Source organism: Carcharhinus amblyrhynchos, unplaced genomic scaffold, assembly GCF_965287045.1.
Source record: "Carcharhinus amblyrhynchos unplaced genomic scaffold, sCarAmb.v2.hapA scaffold_39, whole genome shotgun sequence".
Taxonomy (NCBI): Eukaryota; Metazoa; Chordata; class Chondrichthyes; order Carcharhiniformes; family Carcharhinidae; genus Carcharhinus; species Carcharhinus amblyrhynchos.
Window position 1 is genome coordinate 6,630,568 of NW_027649780.1, and position 22,029 is coordinate 6,652,596.

Consider the following 22,029-nt stretch of genomic DNA (forward strand, 5'->3'; position numbering starts at 1 on the left):
GAAATAAATGCCCTTTCCACATCCACCCTGTCAAGTCCCCTCAGGATCTTAAATAGTTCAATCAAGTTTTTACCCAAAACATTAAATCTGTGTCCTCCTAGTCCTTGTACGATCAGCTTTCTTTATCCATCTGATCGAAACCTGTCAGAATCTTGTGTACCTGAATCAAAACTCCCCTCAACCACCTTTACTGGAACCATTCTGGTAAATCTCCTCTGCATTTTCTCAAGGACCTTAATATTATTCCAGAGGTTTTATAAATATTCAGAATAACTTCCCTGTTTATGTATCAATATCACACTTGATGAAGCTCGGGGTCAAATTTACTTTGCTGACTTCTCGCTTAGTATGTCTTGTAGATATAAAAAATCCCTCTCCTTCACCTCTTTCTCTTTCCTCCCATAGAGACCAGTTGGGTTTTTGTGACAATCCAGCAGTTTTCATGGTCAATGTTTCTTAGTGCCGGCCCCAGAAATTACCAGATTCATTCAGATCAATTTCACAACCTGTCTTTGTGTTTTTGTGGGCTCTCTCTCACTCCCTTTTTTTTTAACCTATTTTAAATCAATTTCACAGGGTATTAGAAGGGGAGAGTTTGCAGTTGGGAAGCTGATGGAGTGGCTCAATTTATCTTAACTTTGATATCATCAGATTTTGAACATGGAAGGAAAAAGTACATTTCACAGTGGAGAGAAACCGTACACGTGTTGTGTGTGTGGACAAGGCTTCAGCCAATCATCTGACCTGTTGAGACACAATTGCAGTCACACTGAGAAGAAACTGTGGAAATGTGGGGACTGTGGGAAGGGATTCATTTCCCCATCCAAGCTGGAAATGCACTGGCGCAGTCACACTGGGGAGAGGCCATTCATCTGCCCCACATGTGGGAAGGGATTCACTCAGTCATCCTCTTTGTTCACACACCAGCGAGTTCACTCCAGCGAGAGACCATTCATCTGCTCCGAGTGTGGGAAGGGATTAACTACTTCAGCCCAGTTGCGGAGTCACCAGCGAGTTCACACTGACGAGAGACCTTTCAGGTGTCCAGACTGTGGGAAGTGCTATAAAAGTTCTGGGGAACTGATGCGCCATCAACGTGTTCACACAGACGAGAGACCGTTCAAGTGCTTTCACTGTGGGACTGGGTTCAGACGATCGTCTGACCTCACTGTTCACCAGCGAGTTCACTCTTGGGAGAGGCCATTCACCTGCTCCGAGTGTGGGAAAGGATTCATTCAGTCATCTGACCTGCTGAAACACCAGCGAGTTCACACTGGGGAGAAGCCATTTATCTGCTCTGAATGTGGGAAGGGATTCACTGCCTCATCTAGCCTGCTGACACACCAGCGAGCCCACACAGAAAATAAACCTTTTAAATGTCCAAACTGTGAGAAATGCTTCAAAACCTCTGAGAAACTGATATCCCATCAACGTGTTCACACTGAAGATAGACCTTTCAGATGCTCTCACTGTGGGACTGGGTTCAGACGATCAACTCAACTAACTGCACACCAGCGAGTTCACACTGACGAGAGGCCTTTTAAATGCCCAGACTGTGAGAAGTGCTACAAACGTTCTGGGGAACTGACGCGACATCGACGTGTTCACACTGATACAGGTGCTCTCACTGTGGGACTGGGTTTGTGCAATCTTCTCAACTCTCTGTACACCAATGAATTCACGCTGTGGACAGACCATTCACCTGCTCTGAGTGTGGGAAGGGATGTACGACTTCATCCCACCTGCTGAGACTCTAGTGAGTTCACAAGTAACGACAGTGATTGGATGTTGCTGTTACTCACATTCAGGACTGAACCATCTTCATTCGGGTCTGTTTACACTGGTAATAAACCTCAGCCACTTTAGGGGCTAATATTCTCATTAAAAGTCAAATAAATCAGCTTTGCGTCAAACTCACACACTGTGTTGACTTTTCTTTTATATCTCAAACACACATTTTGGGCTCTCTCTCTCCTGTATTTCCTCCATCCTCACCTCCAACAACAAGTGTGAGGAGCTCATGGAGTTTCTTTGTCACGAAGATGGAGACAATCTGATCAGCTGCCTCTGCTGTTTCCCTCCCTTCCCTCTCTCATCCGGGCCAAACTGTCTGTAAGTTTCATCCTTTCCCGAGTCCTGAACCCACATTTCTTTACTTTCTCTCCCTTCTCCCCTCGTGTCCTCTCAGGACACATCTTGTCCATGAGCCCCACCTCCTGGTTCATTGGCTCTATTCCCATTCAATCTCCCACTAAACTACTGATATCCAACACCCCTGAGGCTTCAGACATTGTCAACATATTTCTCTCTTCACGTTCTGACTCTGTCTTTCAAATCTGCCATCAACACTCCCTTCTCAAAAAACAAACCCCACCATCCTTACCATCTACTCCCCCATCTCCAGCCTTTCTTTCCAAACTCCCTGAACACAGCACAGAAACACAACGAGACAAACAGAATGTTACCCTGAGAGAAAAAGAGACCATCAGGGAGCTGAGGTCCAGTGTCGAGACGATCATAAAACCAGAAGACAAGGATACAACACCATCATTATGGACAGACAACAATACTTGTTGGAGGCAGACAGACAATTAAACAATGTGTATAACTACACCAAGCTACCTGGGCCCATATACCAGAGACAGGAAGGATAATTGGAGATAGCCTGGAAAAGCTCAAAGATTCCAGACACATTAACTAAAAACAGATGGAATATCTGAGAAGACAACAGCCAAGGAAGTTCCAGCTGCTCCTGAAAATACACCAACACCCAAACACAGACAGTACCAGGAAAAAATGCCCCCAGACAGACACATCCAATCAGACTGTGGGAGGGAATCCTACAGAATGTCTGAAAGCATCAACTCACTCTCCCTGGTAGTGGATAGATCAGAGTACTTTCTAGATGGTATGAAGTACAATGCAATGGATGTCCAAAGAGACTTGGGGGTTCAGGTTGAGAAAATAATCAAGGTTAACGGAAAGCTGGCCTTTACATTGAGAGGACCGGAGTATAAGGACATAGAAGTTATGCTGCAGCTTCACAAAACACTGGATTAGACCCCACTTGCAGCACTGTGAGCAGATCTGGGTACCACATATCATAGAATCCTACAGTGCAGAAAGAGGCTAGTCGACCCATTGAGTCTGCACCGACTACAATTCCACCCAGGCCCTATCCCCATAACCCAATGCATTTATCCTAGTTAGTTCCCCCAACACTAGGGGGTAATTTAGTGTGGCCAATCCACCTAACCCACACATCTTTGGACTGTTGGAGGAAACCAGAGCACTGGAGAAAACCAATGTAGACTCGGGAAGACATGGGCAAATTCCACACAGACAGTGACCCAAACTGGGAATTGAACCTGACGCCTGGCACTATGAGGCAGAAGTACTAACCATTGTGCCACCATGCCAAGCCTCTGAGGAGAGATTACACAAATTAGACCTGTTTTCTTTAGAATTTAGAAGGGTAAGGGCTGATCTGATCAAAGTATTCAAGATACTGACAGGAAAAGACAGGGTGGATGAAGATAAACTATTTCCACTGGTTAGAGAGTCTCGATCCAAGAGGCAGTCTAAAAATTAGGGCTAGACCTTTCAGGAAGGATATTAGGAAACACTTCTACTCAGAAATCTCTTCTACAAAAGGCAGTTGATGCTAAATTAGTTGCCACCTTTAAATCTTGAGATAGATACATTTTTTTGTTAAGCAAAGGTATTCAGGGATATGGGCCAAAGGCAGGTATATTGAGTTAGGCCACTGAAGAGCCATGATTTCACTTAATGGGGCAGAACAGGCTTAAGGGGCTGAATGGCCTACTCTGTTCCTATGTTCATATGTGGGGAGTTTCGATCCGCGCTGAGGTAGAAATGGAAGAATTTTTAAAAACTTCAATCCCTCTGTTAAACTTAAAGTCACATCAGATAAAACTGAAGTTGATTTCTCAGACACTGCAGTGATTGAACTCCACACATAAACACAGCAAGATCCCAATTTCTGTCCGCATTCTCAGCACCAAAACCAAGATCCCAACCTCCACCCTGGATCCTAACCCTAACTGACACCTCACCCTAATTAATACCTCACCCTAATCCTAATGCTGGACCTGCTCCCAAACAGTACATTGAATTTATTGTTAGTTAAAAAGGAAATCTTGACAAACACCATGTGTACACCTTTGGTGAATTACAATTTCTCCATCTTCCCTCTCCTTACCTTTCAGCTCCTGTGCAGCATATATTTTAATCTGTTAACAGTAAATACCAGTTGTTGTCACTGCCTTACATCAGAAAACTCAGGAATGTCACATAAACACTTGGAAACTTCAGATCAAAGACATTTTCAGACTGGAAGCGTCACTTACAGTCAGGAACAGTTTTACACCAATTTCTGATTTGACAGCATGTTTTGATAGAAATCCCCATCGAATCTTCATAAAATTTCAAGAAATTTATTGAATATTAACAGAAAAAGCTTGCTCTCTTATGAAGGACAGTAAGAAGTCTCACAACACCAGGTCAAAGTCCAACAGGTTTATTTGGAATCACAAGCTTTCGGAGTGATGCTCCTTCATCAGGTGCGAGACTTCTTATTGTGTCCACCCAAGTCCAACTCCAGCATCTCCACATCTTATGAAGAAAGCTTCCACACAGTTTACCGGGTGACAAACACAGGACAGGTCTGTTCTCTCTACCCAGGACATGTCTCTGTCACAAATCCTGAAACAAGACATTTCTAAACTGGATAAGGTTGGATCTGATGACCCGGATGTTAACTAACTCTCTGAGTGAAGGTTAAACAGGCTCGAGGGGGAAAATCACTCTGGACAGGAAAGAGTTTTTCAAAGTGATCCGTGCTGGATTCAGACTGACACCAAATAACTGGATCCAGAGGAATGAGAACTGGAGACCGTCACCTCCAGCTGCAGAGATCAACTTCAACCGTCCAAGTGTCTGATCCGAAACCAGTAAACCATTCTGAGGAGACTGTCACCTCCAAACACAGTTCAGCTTCCCCCCGATTTGGGATCAGTAAACCATTCCAAGGAGACTGTCACTTCCAGATACGGAGCTCAGCATCTCCCGATCCAGAAAACCATTCTCACTTGTTTTGGGTCATCTGTCTTTTCTGCCTATTTAACTGATGTATCATATCTAAACTGCTGTTTCTGAATAAAATGATTTAAAATCACCAATGACACTGACCGCCTTTTTAGGGAATCTCTGACTCCCAGAAATAAAATCTTACAGTTTCTAACATTCACCGTTGTTCTTCCTGACTCTAAACACAGTTGTAAAGAAGCTTCTGTTCTGCATCCAGAGCTACTGAACCATGGAAGAGAGTGGCTGGGGCACATTTCTTACACACCTCAGATTAACCCACACGTTCCGTCCTCAATGGGATTAACAGCAGCAAAAACAGCTGAATCCAACTCCTGCAGACACTCGTGAAGTTGCTGGTGTCTCAGCATTTGCTGTAAGTCAGTGAATCCATTCCCACATTCGGAACAGGTGACCGGTCTCTCCCTGGTGTGAACTTGCTGGGGTATCATTAGATTGTTGCTGTTTTTAATGTTTTGCTCGTAATCAAAACATTCATAATGTTTTATATTATAGTGAATTTGCTGATGTTTCAGCAGATTGTATGACTGAGTGAATCCCTTCCCACACACACAGCAAGTGAATGGTCTCTCCCCAGTGTGAACTCGTTGGTGCATCATGAGACCATTGCTGCTTTTAAAGCTCTGCTCACAGTCAAAACATTTAAAAGGTTTTATATCGGAATGAATTTGCTGGTGTTTCAGCAGATGGTATGACTGAATGAAGTTCTTCCCACACACAGAGCAGGTGTATGGTCTCTCTCCAGTGTGAATTCGCTGGTGTACAGTGAGTTCAGATGATCGCCTGAAGCCAGTCCCACAGTGAGAGCATCTGAATGGTCTCTCGTCAGTGTGAACACGTTGATGACACGTCACTTCACCAGAGGTTTTAAAGCACTTCCCACAGTCTGGACATTTAAAGGGTCTCTTGTCAGTGTGAACTCGCTGGTGTTTCTGCAGGTTGGATGTAGCAGTGAATCCCTTCCCACACAAGGGGCAAGTGAATGGCTTCTCCTCACTGTGAATGTGTTGGTGCCTCAGCAGATACTTTTTGCTTTTAAATGTTTTCTCACAGTCAGAACATTTGAAAGGTGTCTGATCAGTGTGAACGTACTGGTGTGTCAGCAGGCTGGATGACTGAGTGAATCCCTTCCCACAGGTGGAGCAGGTGAACGGCCTCTCCCCAGTGTGAGCGCGTCGATGCATTTCCAGTTCGGAAGGGTAACTGTATCCTTTCCCACAATCCCCACATTTCCATGGTTTCTCCATGGTGCCGGTGTCCTTGTGTCTCTCCAGGTTGGACAATCAGTTGAAGACTTGTCCACACACAGAACCTGTGTACGGTTTCTCCCCACTGTGAATGGTATGTTTTTTCTTCAGGCTTTGTAACTGGTTAAAGCTCTTTCACAGTCACTTCACTGGAACACTGTCACTTAGGTGTGTGTGTGTGTGTGTGTGTATACGTCTCGATGCTTTTCCAGTCACACTGATGTTTAAAATCTTTTCCCACAGACAGAACAGACAAATATTTTTCTTTTCACATTCAAAGGCTGATGATATTCAGGTTTGAAAGAATGGAGGTGGTGAGCTACTTTCTTGAACTGCTGCAGTCCCTGGGGTGTAGGTGCACCAACAGTGCTATTTGGGATGAAATTCGAGAATTTTGAGCCAGTGACCGTGAAGGCTGCTCAAAAATATTTTCAAGTCAGGATGTTGAAGTATTGGAGGTGAACTTCCAGGAAATGCTGTTCTTGAATCAAGGGAAAACATCACAGATGGTGCTTTCAAAAAGGGACTTTACAGCTCTGAAAACCTGTGACATAGCCAAGATATTTAAGAGGCAGCCAGTTATAGAGTTTGTTAATATCAGCAGGAGCAAGCCAAATATGATCAGGTATCAGTATTAAACTGTAATTAACAACAGCAAAAATAACAGAATCCAACAATGCAGTTACTTATGAATTCGCTGGTGTGTCAGCAGGTTGGATGGCTGAGTGAATCCTTTCCCACACACAGAGCAGGTGAATGGCCTCTCGCCAGTGTGAGTGTGTTGGTGTATCACTAGGTTAAAGGACTTTGTGAATCCCTTCCCACACACACAGCAGGTGAATGGCCTCTCCCCTGTGTGAGTTCGCTGGTGTATCAGCAGGTTGGATGGGTGAGTGTATTCCTTCCCACACACAGAGCAGGTGAACGGTTTCTTCCCGGAATGAACTCTCTGATGGGCAATGAGATTGGGTGAAGACCTGAACCTCTTTCCACAATTGGTGCAGCTGAATGGCCTCTCCTCGCTGTGGGTTTGCTGGTGTTCCAGCAGATGGGAGGATCGAGTGAATCCCTTCCCACACTCGGAGCAGCTGAATGGTCTCTCCCCGGTGTGAACTCGCTGGTGTGCAGTGAGGTTGGATGAAGACCTGAACCTCTTTCCACAGGAAGTGCAGCTGAATGGCCTCTCCTCAGTGTGAGTTTGTTGGTGTGACTGAAAACAGGACAACTGAGTAAATCCCTTCCCACACACAAAGCAGGTGAATGGTTTCTCCCCAGTGTGAATGCGTCGATGATTTCCTAACAGGGATGGATACTTGAATCCTTTACCACATTCCTCACATTTCCATGGTTTCCCCACATTGTCGGTGTCCTTGTGTCTCTCCAGGTTGGACGATCAGTTGAAGCTTCGTCCACATACAGAACATGTACAGTATCTCCTCGTTGTGAATGGTGTGATGTTTTTCCAGGCTGTGTAACTTTTCATTGTCAGTTCAGTGGAACACTCAATTGGATGTGTGTGTGTCTTGGTGCTTTTCCCACAGACAGAACAGAGAAACATTTCTCCTTCCACATTCAAAGGCCGATGATATTCACACCCTAATGAATTGAATGACTCGTTGCAGTCTGTAAATCCTCCATTTCCAATATCCTGTAAAACAGTTTAGAAACGTCATCACTGTCAGTCCAGGATAGTAATTGTAAACAGACAATTCCTGTTTCTCTGGAACATATTTTCCTCTCTTGTTCCCCCATATCTTAAAGTTCCTGTCCCACACAGTCTCCACCTCCCCCCACCCACCCCACCACCACCCCCCCGGGCTGAAATCCAAACCCTATATCTTCATTTCTTTCCTCCACTCCCAATTTCCTCCCTCCCCCTCCTCTGTCTGGGTTCAGTTCGACAACACCAGGTTTAACTCACTTGTGAGTTTACTATCAAATAAATCGATTGGACTTAAACCTGGTGTTGTCAGACTTTTTACTGTGTTTGCCACAAACCAATGCCGGCATATCCACATCATGGGTTCAGTTCTCCAGCTCCTGTCTGCAGACTGATAATAAAACCAATGGGTCTTATTGGGGGTGTTGGGGCCTCCAGCGGGTGTTTGTGAATCCTCCCAGGGTTTCCTTCCTTCCCAGAGATCAGAATCCTCATTGATTTGAGGCCAAAGTGTAACCTCTTATTTACTGTCCCCTCCCCTATCCTCTGATTTCACATCACACTTCAGTGGTCACGGGCATTCAGCCTCTGACCTTCAGGTAAGCATTCTCCAAGGCGGCCTTCACGACACACGACAGCGCAGAGTCGCTGAACAGAGACTGATAGCCAAGTTCCGCACACATGAGGACGGTCTCAACAGGGATCTTGGGTTCATGTCGCACTATCTGTAAGCCCCGTGACTTGCCTGGGTTTGCAAAACCTCACTTACTGTACTGTCTGGAGACAATACACATCTCTTTAACCTGTGATCAGTGCTCCTTCCACTCACATTATCAGCCACTTCAGGTCTTGAACAGCAGGTTAGGTGTAAGGATTCGCATTCTAATCAGTAATCTCTAAACTGTCTGTGCTTTATATGCTCTGTCTGAGACCAGAACTCTCCATTCACCTGACGAAGGGACTAACCTCGAAAGCTTGTGAGTATATTATCAAATAAATAGGTTGGACTAAAACCTGGTGTTGTCAGACTTTTTACTGTGTTTGCGCAAGTCCAACGCCGGCATACCCACATCTTCACATCAGCCTCCAGAGGCTGAGCCAGGATGGGGCCGTTAACCTGGGTCTGTTCCCGGGAGGGAGGGAGGGAGAAGCCCCGCAGCTGCAAACCAGGGAGCTGACAATGATTCTGAAGGGTTTGCGGATCCACAAAGTGTTTCCAGACCCTCCCAGCCACCGCCTAACGCTGACTCCGCTTCTCCGGGACAAACAAGCGCCAAGGACAGCAATGACACTGCGCATGCTCCACATCACAATGCCCGGGGACTGATTGACGGCAGCTCCGGACCAATAGGAAGAGTGGGCGGGGCTGGAGGACCGAGCTGGAGCGGTTGGTCCTCCAACCAATCGGAGTGAACGGGGGGGGGGGGGGGAACCTGAAGCATGCGCAGTGTGGGTAATAACGGAAGACGGACGGTTTTAACTTGGAAGCGAGATCGATGCGAGGTAGAGGTCGGCGTGCGGGGAAAGATAAACGTTGCGGGTGGGTGGAGAGGCTTCGTAAACATGTTGTTCAAACCCAAACCCCGGAAAAGAACTTTCCGGTTCTCCCCGTTTGTACCAAATGGAGCCTCAGCTTGTAGTGTTGGGCCCGGGCTGACTGCCGCCATTGAGGCTGAATGTGGGAGGCCGGCAGGGATTGTGAATGGAGAGTAAAGCCCTGACGTCAGAATGGAATGGGTGTGACGTCACAACAGAACGGGGGATGTATGACATCACAATTGAACGAGTGAATGAATGTGACATCACAATGGAATGGGTGAGAGTTCCAGATGAGCTGAGACTGGGGTGGAGTCGGGCGATGGCACTGACATGTGGCCCGGTGGCACAGTGGTTAGCACAGCTGCCTAACAGTGCCTGGGACCCGGGTTCAATTCCAGCCTTGGGTCGCTGCCTGTGCAGAGTTTCTACATTCTCCCCGTGTCTGTGTGGGTTTCCTCCGGGTGTTCCGGTTTCCTTCCACAGTCCAGACAGTGGAACTCCCTCTCTCTCCTCTGTCTGGGAGCACCAATAGTTTCAAAATAGTTCTGGAAAAAGATAGGACAGGTCCACAGCTCAAGGCCCTAAACTGGAGCAGGGCCTCTTTTGTGGGCATTAGGCAGGATCTAGCAGATGTCGATCAGGTGAGTTTGTTTGAAGGGAAAGGAATGACTGGCAAATGGGAGGTTTTAAAAGTGTGATATCAAGAGTCCAGGGGCAGTATATTCCTGTTAAGGTGAAGGGAAAGAATGGGAAATTTAGGGATCTCTGGCACTCAAGGGACATTGAGGCTCTGGTCAGGTAAAAGAAGGAAGCATACATTGGGTTTAGGCAATCGGGGACAAGTGAATCACTCTGACTATAAAAAGTGTAAGAAAATACTGAAGAGGGAAATCAGGAGGACAAAAAGAGGGTATGATATGGGTCTGGCAGGTAAGATTAAAGAAAATTCCAAGAGGTTCTATAGCTATATTAAGAGTAAAAAGGTGGCTAGAGAGAGAATAGATTCTCTTAAAAATCAGTATGGCCATCTGTGTGTGGAGCCACAGGAGATGGGTGAGATTTTTAATGAATACTTCTCCTCTGTGTTTACTGTGGAGAGCACCATGGGTGCTAAAGAAATAAGGGAAACAAATGGCGATGTCTTGGACATGCGCATGTTACGTGGGAGGAGGTATCTGCAGCCTTATAGAAGCAAATTACTGCGGATGCTGGAATCTGAAACCAAGAAACAAAATGCTGCAAAATCTCAACAGGTCTGGCAGCATCTGTAAGGAGAGAAAAGAGCTGATGTTTCTTGTCTAGATGACCCTTTGTCAAAGCTCTGAAACACCAGTTCTTTGGTCCATACAGATGCTGCCAGACCTACTGAGAGTGAGGAAAGAGTGTGAGGGATGGAGATTTACAGCTTTTGGTGAATGAGAGAGGAAAGAATGTTCCATAGAAATTATCAGTTCTGAATTTCTATCCTGTACTGACACTGATAACTTTTGGAAACTCATTTTACAGGATACTGAAAGAGGAATCACAGGCCGAAATCTCAAACATCACGTCTGGATGTGACACAGTCATATTCCTTGGGACGTCAATATCTTCGGACTTTGAATCCAGACGGAGAAATGATTGTCCAGTCGGTCAATTTGAAAAGATTTGAAATGTCAGTGTGAGTGAAAAAGCATCAACACACTGCCACACTTGAGTGAGTGTGTTCCAATGCACTGACTAAAGAGCTTTAACCAAGTTACACAGTCTGAATAAATATCACACCATTCACAGTGGGTAGAGACTGTAATCTTGTGTGTGTGGACGAAGTAGAGGCAAGGACACCTGCACCATGGAGAAACCATGGAAATGTGTGGACTGTGGGAAGGGATATGGAGTCCCATCTAAGCTGGAAACTCATCAGCGCAGCCACACTGGGGAGAGGCCATTCACCTGCCCTCAGTGTGGGAAGGGATTCATTCAGTTATCCAGCTTACGGATGCACCAGCGAGTTCACACTGGAGAGAGACCATTCACCTGCTGTCAGTGTGGGAAGGGATTCACTCAGTTATCTGACCTGCAGAGACACCAGCGAGTTCACACTGGGGAGAGGCCGTTCACCTGCTCTCAATGTGGGAAGGGACTCACTCAGTTATCTGACCTGCAGATACACCAGCGAGTTTGCACTGGGGAGAGGCCATTCACTTGCTCTCAATGTGGGAAGGGATTCACTCAACTCTCCCACCTGCAGACACACCAGCGAGTTCACACTGGAGAGAGACCATTCACCTGCTCTCAGTGTGGGAAGGGATTCACTCGGTCATGTCACCTGCAGAGACATCAGCGAGTTCACACTGGGGAGAGACCATTCACCTGTTCTCAGTGTGGGGAGGGATTCACTCAGTCATCAAACCTGCAGAGACACGAACGACTTCACACTGGGGAGAGACCGTTCACCTGCTCTCAGTGTGGGCAAGAATTCGCTCAGTCATCTGTCCTGCAGAGACACCAGCGAGTTCACACAGGGGAGAGACCATTCACCTGCTCTCAGTGTGGGAAGGGATTCACTCTGTCAACCGACCTGCAGAAACACCAGCGAGTTCACACTGGGGAGAAACCATTCACCTGCTCTCAGTGTGGGAAGGGATTCGCTCGGTCATCTGACCTGCGGGTACACCAGCGAATTCACACTGGGGAGAAGCCATTCACATGTTCTCTGTGTGGGAAGGGTTTCAGAGTTTCATCCCGGCTGCTGAGACACCAGCAAGTTCACGAGTGATGACAGGTTGCTTCAGAGAGCGAGCAGCAACTTTGCTGGGCAGGAATGAGCACCTTCAGGAGCTCCGCATTCAGACAATAGGGAAAGCTTAGTGCAGCCATAGGCACAAACTCTGCGCTGTAATTGGTTGCAGGGTAATTCTACTTCCGGTACTCCGACTCTTTCCATTGGTCAATCTGGACCCAATCATAATAAAGGGCGGAAATGACCCCACTGAAACATTGTGACGTCAACAATGGCAGCGTGCCTGATTCAGCCAATCAGGATTACTGTCCTACGCAGTGACATCATTGGGCCCAAGTCCCAGGCCCCCTCCAAGTCGCTGAGACGAATCTTGATGGCTCCGGCCAATCGGCAGCTCTGGAGGACCGGAAGTCGCATAGACCTCCAGCCAATCAGAGTGCGGGTTTTATGACAATGCAGATTGAGCTTCAGACATACTCAAATTTGTTCTTGTCTCCAACAAGGGCATTGACCGGTCACGGGCATCCGGCCTCTGATCTTCGGATAAGCATTCTCCAAGGCAGCCTTCACGACACACAACAGCACAGAGTCGCTGAGCAGAGACTGATAGCCAAGTTCCGCACACGAGGACAGCCTCAACCGGGATCTTGGGTTCATGTCACACTTTCTGTAACCCCCCCAATAACGACTTGCCTGAGCTTGCAAAATCTCACTAACTGGCCTGTCTGGAGACAATACACATCTCTTTAACCTGTCCTTAACGCTGTCTCCATTCACATTGTCTGTACTTTTAAGACTTCATTACTTATAAAGATTCGCATTCCAATCATTATTCTGTAAATTGAGTTTGTGTCTTTATGAGCCCTGTTTGTGAACAGAACTCCCACTCAACTGATGAATGGGCAGCGCTCCAAAAGCTAGTGGATTTTGCTACTAAATAAACCTGTTGGACTTTAACCTGGTGTCATGAGACTTCTTACTGTGTTTATCCCAGTCCAATACCGACATCTCCATGTCAAGATTACAAATGAACATTGGAATTAGGGGCAGGACTGGGCCCAGGTATCTTTTTCTTTCTCTTTCAAAGACATTGATATCCTTCAGCTCCCTCAAATTTCTGCCAAAAGAGTATGGCGACGTCTTGTGAACTTGATTTAATTTATTATTGTCACATGTATCATTCAATCAGCTCCTGTGTCCATTCTTCACTGCAGAACCCCTTCACCCTGCTGCTCCCACAGTCCTCAGCTTGATACAGAGTTAGCTCTGTTCACCATCAGCCTTTGTTGCTGTCTTCATTTGCTTTATGGATACCCTTCAAGTGACACACTCTTTAAGTCAGGAATTAGGATTGGGAATGGGGCTTTTTGGTCCAGGAAGTTTACGCTGGCTCCCTGTGAATCAAACCATTTCCCTGTTCTATCCCTGTTGGTTTATTTCTCTCAATTGCTCAAGCAATTTTCTTTTGGAAACATTCCATCATCTCTGCTCTCCCCCTCATAGGAAGTGGGTTCCAGGTATTTGCCACTTTCTTCAAATGCAGATGAGTCTCAGAGCAGAGAAGGAGGCCATTCCACCGATTGTACCCATGATATTCCTTTGAAGAAGCTCTTCCATTAATCCCATATTTCATTTCAAATCTGTCCAGTTCCGTTTTGAAAGATCCAGTTTAATTTTCTTCATGCACCATTTTCAGACAGTGAATTCCAAATCACAACAACCCATATTCTATTTTAAAACAATCAATTTAACAATATATCGTGTTTAGATTTTCACAGGAGATTTGGAAGTGGAGCGAAAGGCATGGTTGTTACTCAAAATTAAGATTCAGTCTTTATTGATAATCTCCGTGAGCGGACTGAGTGGGATACATCCAAGTTTGGGGTCTACTTTGAAAAAGGAAATTACATTCTGACAGTCCCTTTCATGACCACAAGATCCTGGAAAGTGTTTCACAGCCAAGTTCTTTTGAAGTGTGGTCACTGTTGTGATGTGGGAAACTCACAAATGAAAATGATCACTTTCATCTGTATTAATAGTTAAATATAACAAGGTCAAGGAAGCCATGTTAAACCCTAACATATGAGGAGATTGTTATGCAATAAAGCTAGACATTGCTGAGCAAGCAGAACTTGTCCAAGCTATGGAATTCTTCAATCATTTTGATAAGCTAGAGGATGTTATATTCTATCAAAGTCTGGCTCAAGAATGAGGCTCTTTGTTCAACCTGATCAAGATTAGTTAAGAAAGAAACTATTGTCTTTCACAAAGTGTATTTTTGAACTAGTGTTTCTTGTATTAACTATTGCAGGATTCTCTGGAGGCGAGGTATTGTCAAAAACTTCAGCCAATACAGAGACTCATAAAGGCCAGTGTTCCAGTTAAAAACGTATCTATATTAACCAACGATTGATGGGAGAACGAGCATTGGGCAGTCCAATGGCTTACTACAAGAGAAGACACTGAGCATTCCAACACCACTCTGCGGTTACATACAGCAGACAGGTCAATTATACCTTTCCCAAGTTTACATTTCCTGCCTTTTATTAATTATGAACCAGTCAGTTTCAATACAAATCAATCACAATTAATACCTGTTATATACTTCAGCCAATTGCATTTACCCTTTGACCTCATGGGGTTTCACTGATCTGTAAAATCCAGATCCTTCCTCCCTTTGTTAGAATCATAGAATCCCAACAGTGCAGAAGGAGGCCATTCGGCCCATCAAGTCTGACCTGACCACAATCCCACCCAGGCCCTTATTCCCGTAACCCCATGCATTTACCTAGCTTGTCCCCTCGATACTAAGGGGCAATTTAGCTTGGCCGACCCACCTAACCTGCAAGTCTTTGGACTGGGGGGAAACCGGAGCACCTGGTGGAAACCCATGCAGACATGAGGAGAATGTGCAAACCCCACACAGACAATGACCTGAGGCCAGAATTGAACCCAGATCCCTGGCCCTGTGCGGCAGCAGTGCTAACCACTGTGCTGCCCCCTCTGTTGCTCAGCAACTGCTGACTTTGGCCACAAAGGTCCATGTTAAGGTTCCCATCAACTCTGGCGCATGTCAATGGCCAGGCCAGACAGAAGTATGTTGTTGTGTTTGAAAAGGCCAACCTTATCTGGATAATATGAATAACTCAAATCGTAAGGGACTCTGAGAAGGCCTGCTCTATCTGCACAATATGAACTACTCCATTGAAGAAGGGGCCAAGAAGACCTTACTGCTAGTAACTGTTATTGATAAGAACTTACACATTCTGTAGTTTCATTGTCCTAAAGATTGTGGTTTATTTCAATATGCCTCTTGTCCCATTAGGCTTTGAGGCAACCTGCTTTGGCTAAAGTGTACAGATTTCTCTAACATACAGCTAAAATACATTTTTAAAGATCCAAAGTGTATGTTTAAGTCAGAAGTACTTGACCAAATCTCATACTTAGTTAAATATCTTAATGTGTTTATCCGTGTCTGATAGACTGTCCCCCTGTTGTAAACCTAATCTTAGGTCATTTCACTTTTTAGAATTTTGTTTGTAATTTAAATCCCTGGTTACTTGAAATATCTATAACCTACTAGGAATTTCCCCAGTATAACCAAATGTATTAATTAAAGATTACTGTGATAATTAGCTACCAGTCAGTATTAGATGACTGAATAAGTGGTGAGCCTCAATTGAATTATAGTTGAAAGATCAATAATGAGTTAGTTCACAGAATCACAGATTACTACAGTGCAAAGAGGCCCTTCGGCCCATTGAGTCTGCACCAATGCATGACACGTCCTGACCTGCCCACCTAGTCCCACTTGCCAGAACTTGGCCCATAGCCTTGAATGTTATGACTTGCCAAGTACTCATCCAGGTACTTAATAAAGGATGTGAGGCATACTGAAAGACTGATTTTTATTTGCAGTAAAGTGTAAAAGTTTGATTGCTGTATATGTGAAGAATGTGCAGTGAGGATAAATGTACTGGCGAGAGAGACCTTCAAGCTCTGATTAGCCTCAACATTTGAAACTGTGTAAATAAGGGATTGTACAGAATCAGATAAAGGGATAGTATGAAACAATTCTATTCCTGATAATGAGAAAGTGGAGCAAGTCATTGAAGATCCAATTAAAGTAATCTAGTGACAAAATTGCTTTGTTTCTTTACTGCAACCATTACCTCTCCCTTGCCTTTTGTTTCAGGATATTTTTGACATTTAATCTCACCCACCTTCTAACCAATCCCTGACTTCCCTTTTTGTTCTATCTGACCCTCTCCTCTTCCTCACCAGCATCAAAACCAGCACATTTCTCCCTCTCTAGTTCTGAAGTAGCGTTAAATTGGACGTGAAACATTAACTTTATTTCTCTCTCCACAGATGCTGCCAGACTTGCTGTGTTTTTCCAGTTCTTTCTGTATTTATTTTAGATTTACCTGCAGTGGTGAAAAGCACTATTTTCTATCCAGGATAAAGTAATTGTCTTTCACCAGCTTTTGTGGATCATTTCAGTGGAAATGAGCTCTCCCAGACTCAAAGAGCATCAGCCCACTGGAAGCAAAGTTGAGAGAGTGGCCAGTCCAGCAGAAAGAAACCTGTGGACTGTGTGTGTCTTTATATGCCCTTCTCTGATCAGAACCTCCCACATACCTGACGAAGGGACACCATTTCCAAAAGCTTGTGGGATTACTATCAGATAAACTGGTTGGACTTTAACCTGGTGTTGTGAGACTTCTTACTGTAATTAACAGCAGCAGTAACAGCAGAATCCAAACCCTGTCATCACTTGTGAACTTGCTCGTGTTTCAGCAGGCTGGATAACTGAGTGAATCGCTTTCCACACACAGAGCAGGTGAAGGACCTCTCCCCAGTGTGAACTCTCTGGTGTCTCTGCAGTGCGGATGACCATTTAAACCTCTTTGTGCAGTGAGAGCAGCTGAATGGTCTCTCCTCAGTGTGAATGCGTTGGTGGGACATCAGATCCTGAGAGCTTTTGAAGCTACTCTCACAGTCAGAACATTCAAAGGGTCTCTCATTGCTATGAGTGACTTTATGATTCAATAGGTGGGATAACTGAGTGAATCCCTTCCCACACACAGAGCAGCCGAATGGTCTCTCCCCAGTGTGAATTCGCTCGTGGTCCCTCAGATCCGAAGCACGTTTGAATCCGCTCCCACAGTCAGGGCATTTAAAGGGTCTCTCCTGGGTGTGAATGATTTTGTGCCTCAGCAGGTTCGATGACAGAGTGAATCCCTTCCCACACACAGAGCAGGTAAATGGCCTCTCCCCAGTGTGAACTTGCTGGTGTGCCCATAGGCTGGATAACTGTGTGAATCCCTTCCCACATATGGTGCAGGTAAATGGTCTCTCGCCGGTGTGAACTCGCTGGTGTGTCTGCAGGTGGGATGACCTTCTAAACCTCTTTGTGCAGAGAGAGCAGCTGAACGGTCTCTCCTCAGTGTGAATGCGCTGATGGAACACCAGTTCACCAGAGGTTTTGAAGCAGCTCCCACAGTCAGAGCATTTAAAGGGTCTCTCATTAGTGTGAGTAGCTTTGTGATTCAGTAGGTGGGATGACTGAATGAAACCCTTCCCACACAGGGTGCAGGAGAATGGCTTTTCCCCAGTGTGAACTCGCTGGTGTGCCCGCAGACCAGTTGATTGAGTGAATCCCTTCCCACATTGAGAGCAGGTGAATGGCCTCTCTCCAGTGTGAACTCGCTGGTGTCTTTGCAGGGTGGATAACCAAGTGAATCCCTCCCCACACTGAGAGCAGATGAATGGCCTCTCCCCAGTGTGACTGCGTCGATGAATTTTCAGCCGAGATGGAACTTTATATTTCTTCCCACAGTCTGCACATTTCCATGGTTTCTCCATGTTGCAGGTATCCTTGCCTCTCTCTTGGGTAGGCAAATAGTGGAAGCCTCATCCACACACACAGAACACGTGTACAATCTCTCCCTGCTGTGAATCGTGTGATATTTATTCAGGCTGTGCAACTGGTTAAAGCTTTTCAGTCAGTGCACTGGAACACTCTCACTTGAATGTGCAGTGTTGGCACTTTTCCACTGACGTTTGAAACTTTTCAAATCAAAAGACCAGACAATACTTCTAGATTTAAAGGCCAATGATAATCACGTCCCAAGGAATATGACTCTGTCAGATCTAGACATGACATTTGACATTGCAGCCTGTGATTCCTTTTTCAATATCCTGTAAAAGAAATTTACATAAATCATTGTCAGTACAGGATAAAAATTCAGAATAGACAACTCTAGTTCCTACAGAATGTTCTTTCCTCTCATTGTGCAAAATCTGTAAATCTCCATCCCACACACTCTCCCTCCATTCTTACTCTGCTGTATCTAATATTCACCCTCCCAATTCTCCTGAAGATGCTGATTGACAGATCTATGCTCAGTGCATCCTTCCTGGACACAGAAATCATAAGAAATAGGAGCTGCAGTTGGCCATTCAGCTATCGAACTACCTCAACCATTTATTAAGAATTGGCTGATCTACTTCAGCACTATTTCCCACACTATTCCCCAGGGCGTTCAATGTCTTCAATATCTCAAAACTTATCAATCTCCAGCTTGAAAATTCTTGATGGCTGAGACTCCATAGTCCTCTGGGGTGCAGAATTCCAAAACTTCACCACATCCTTGAGTGAGGAAATTCCTCCTCACCTTAACTTCATCTGCATTTTCTGACCCTTTCCCTATAACGTTGGACCCTTTTATCAAACAAAAATCAGTGCATCTGACCCTGGAATATATTAAGTAGCCCTCAGCCTCCACTGATCCCTGTGGGATAAATTCAAGACTAACAACTCTCTGTTTGAACAAGTGACTGGAAATATATAACATAGCAACAGTACTATATTACACAGCTAGATATAATTATAAATATACTTTATCATATCTCTGTCCTATATTAATTTACTGTCCCCTGAAATGTCAGCCATCTCCTGGGGAAACCAGCCCTTTCATTGTGAACATTAGGAAAGGACCTTTTAGCCAGACAAATCAATGTGTCAAACTGAGGGAGCAAAGGATGCCAATGTCTTTAAGAGAAAGAGAGACCTGGGCCAACCTTTCCAGAATCTGCACCCTCCTGGATTCACTTCCTTTCCCTTCAGTTGCTGCAAGTCCCCAGTTTCTCCCAGAATGAGAAAAAAAATGGAAAGGGGGAGAAAGAAAGTGTTTTACTCACAGATGTTGGACAGGAGGAAGTTCGAGCCTGTCTGAAGATCAATCTTCAGTTGCACAAAATCCGCGCTCTGATTGGCTGGAGGACCAGCGTTCTTCCGGACCTCTGACTCTTTCCATTGGTTAATCGCTCAGCAGGTCGAGGGTGGGCACGCCCCCGCACATGCGCACCTTCCTCTCCCTTGGACATGCGCTGTCCCGGTCCGGGGGGGAGGGGAGGGGGAGACACCAAGCTGCTTCTCGCTCTGGCCGGAGCCGCCAGCCGCTTGTCTGGAAACCTTGGCTCGAGGAGAGGCAGGGCGAGGGGAACAATGGACGGGGGTGGGGCTCCCGGGTCCGTGCGCCCGGGCCTGCGCACTGGAACCCAAAACGTCATGCCAGAGCAGACTGATTCCTATTGGCTGATTCTAGCGTGGACGTTCCTAACGCTCAGTGTCCCATTGGAGCAAAAAAACAACATTGCGGATTGGTTGATTCAGGCAGGGCTTTATTGTGATGTCACAGTGCGGAAGTTGACCAATGAGCTTCAGGCTGAAACTTCCTCCTCTGGGCAACATCTGGGAGGAAATCAATGTTTCCCCCTTTCCATTTCTCTTCTCATTCTGGGGGAAATTGGGGACTTGCAACAACTGAAGGGTAAGGAAGTGAATCCAGTCTGTATATTCCATACATTTTTAGTTCAGTCATTTAGACATATATCTGTCTGGCAGCCTGCATGGAGATTTTCAGCAGTGAGCATGGATCTGTCAATTAGCCTCAATTAGCACCTTCAGGAGAATTGGGACGGCGAATATTAGATACAGCAGAGTGAGAATGGAGGGTGTGTGTGGGATGGGAACCAAAAGAGAAGATGCTGGAAAATCTCAGCAGGCCTGGCAGCATCTGTAAGGAGAGAAAAGAGCTGATGTTTCGAGTCCAGGTGACCCTTTGTCAAAACAGTGTGGGATGGAGATTTACAGCTGTTGGGAAATGTGAGAGGAAAGAATGTTCCATAAAAACTAGAATTGTCTGTTCTGAATTTCTATACTGGACTGACACTAATGCGCTTTGTCAACTCCTTTTACACGGACAAGGCCGATGACAAAAATATGAGCATGAGAGCAAGATGGTGCATTCTAATGGCAAGCGGAAGGTGAGGGTCATGCTTGTGGGCTGAGCGGAAGTTTTCCACAAAGAGGGCAGGGAACAGACTACAGATGAATTAAAGAGAAACCATTTATGTCCAGAACATTGTGAACATCCTTTTAGTCTGGTTGTCTTTGATCCTCAAGTCATTTTCTGTTTGTTTTAACCATGTTCTGTTTCATTAATAAACTTCTATCAATAAAAATATTTGATTGTTCTGGAGTTTTCCTGATGAGATTGATGCACTTTAGGGAAAGTGGGTGAGAGGGTTTTGCAGGCTCTTTAACAGAAGGTGAGTCCCTCTGTGAAGTGGTTCATTTTGGCAGGTCAAATAGGATGGCCATAAGTGTAAAGTGTTAATTTTGGCAGGTCAAATAGGATGGCAGAATTTAATATTAATGGTAGGACTCTTGGCAGTGTGGAAAATCAGAGGAATCTTGGGGTCCGAGTTCATAGGACGCTCAAAGCAACTGTGCAGGTTGAAGTTGTGGTTAAGAAGGCGTATGGTGTACAGGCCTTCATCAATTGAGGAATTGAATTTCAGAGTCGAGAGATAATGTTGCAGCTTCATAGGACCCTGGTCAGACCCCACTTGGAGTACTGTGCTCAATTCTGGTCACCCCATTACAGGGAGGATGTGGAAGCCATAGAAAGGGTGCAAAGGAGATTTACAAGAATGTTGCCTGCATTAGGTGGCATGCCTTATGAGGATAGGTTGAGAAAGCTCGGTCTTTTCTTCATGGAGAGATGAAGGATGAGGGGTGACCTGATAGAGATATATGAAATGTTGAGAGGTATTGATCGAGTAGATTCTCAGAAGCTTGTTCCCAGGGCTGAAATGGTTGCCACAAGAGGACACAGGTTTAGGGTGCTGGGGAGTAGGTACAGATGAGGTGTCAGGGGTACATTTTTCACTCAGAGGGTGGTGGATGCGTGCAATCAGCTGCCGGCAGTGGTGGTGGAGGCAGACTCGATAGGGTCTTTTAAGAGACTTTTAGGTAAGTACATGGAAGTTAGTAAGATAGAGGTTATAGGTAAGCCTAGTAATCTTTAAGGAAGGGACGTGGATTTTTACAGTCCACACCTGGAGGGGGAGGAGAGCTCTCTCTCTCTCTGACCCCTCATTCAATTTCACTCCATTATTTCCCAGTTCTGTTCTGGCCCAGCGTGGGGTAACATTTACTCAATCTTATCTTGTCCTGAAGGAACGCCATGAGTTGTAGATGTAAAAGATTCTCCAGTTCTCTCTTTACCCCTATCCAACTTGTGGACAGTTCTTACTCAGTGTTATTTCTTTCAAGCTCTTAATTGTCCCAATCTATAATTTTATCCATTTTACTTTAATTTTCCTCACATTGTGTCCATGTGCACTGTGTTTAATTGAATCCTGATTGTTTTGAACTCAGT

The 22,029-nt window shown here is 45.3% G+C and overlaps 4 protein-coding genes across 5 annotated transcripts in view; 2 read left to right on the forward strand and 2 right to left on the reverse strand.

Moving 5' to 3' along the window:
• LOC145363664 (uncharacterized) overlaps positions 1-1,917 on the forward strand; it is a 106,206-nt gene extending 104,289 nt beyond the window's left edge. For both annotated transcript variants that reach the window (XM_080218872.1, XM_080218873.1), the window contains exon 3: positions 652-1,917. In XM_080218872.1, the coding sequence (XP_080074998.1) occupies positions 652-1,749 (1,098 nt within the window). In that variant the 3' untranslated portion in view covers positions 1,750-1,917. The remainder of the gene's footprint in view (positions 1-651) is intronic.
• LOC145363571 (uncharacterized) overlaps positions 1-6,763 on the reverse strand; it is a 53,203-nt gene extending 46,440 nt beyond the window's left edge. Inside the window, 1 exon segment of the mRNA XM_080218755.1 lies at positions 5,681-6,763. Coding sequence (XP_080074881.1) covers positions 5,681-6,374 — 694 coding nt within the window. The 5' untranslated portion in view covers positions 6,375-6,763.
• Positions 6,764-11,090: 4,327 nt separating this feature from the next.
• Positions 11,091-12,527, forward strand: LOC145363688 (uncharacterized). Its single transcript, XM_080218909.1, has one exon. It carries the CDS (start codon positions 11,405-11,407, stop codon positions 12,329-12,331), a length of 927 nt encoding a protein of 308 aa, XP_080075035.1. The 5' UTR covers positions 11,091-11,404; the 3' UTR covers positions 12,332-12,527.
• A 4,404-nt stretch (positions 12,528-16,931) lies between these two features.
• Positions 16,932-22,029, reverse strand: part of LOC145335552 (uncharacterized) — a 29,909-nt gene continuing 24,811 nt past the window's right edge. The window contains 2 exon segments of the mRNA XM_080181353.1: positions 16,932-17,203; positions 17,290-17,987. Of these exon segments, the coding sequence (XP_080037479.1) occupies positions 17,031-17,203; positions 17,290-17,987 (871 nt within the window). The 3' untranslated portion in view covers positions 16,932-17,030.

Bases quoted from the DNA above. Each gene is read 5' to 3' on its own strand.
- LOC145363688 (XM_080218909.1), top strand. From the start codon at position 11,405: ATGGAGAAACCATGGAAATGTGTGGACTGTGGGAAGGGATATGGAGTC.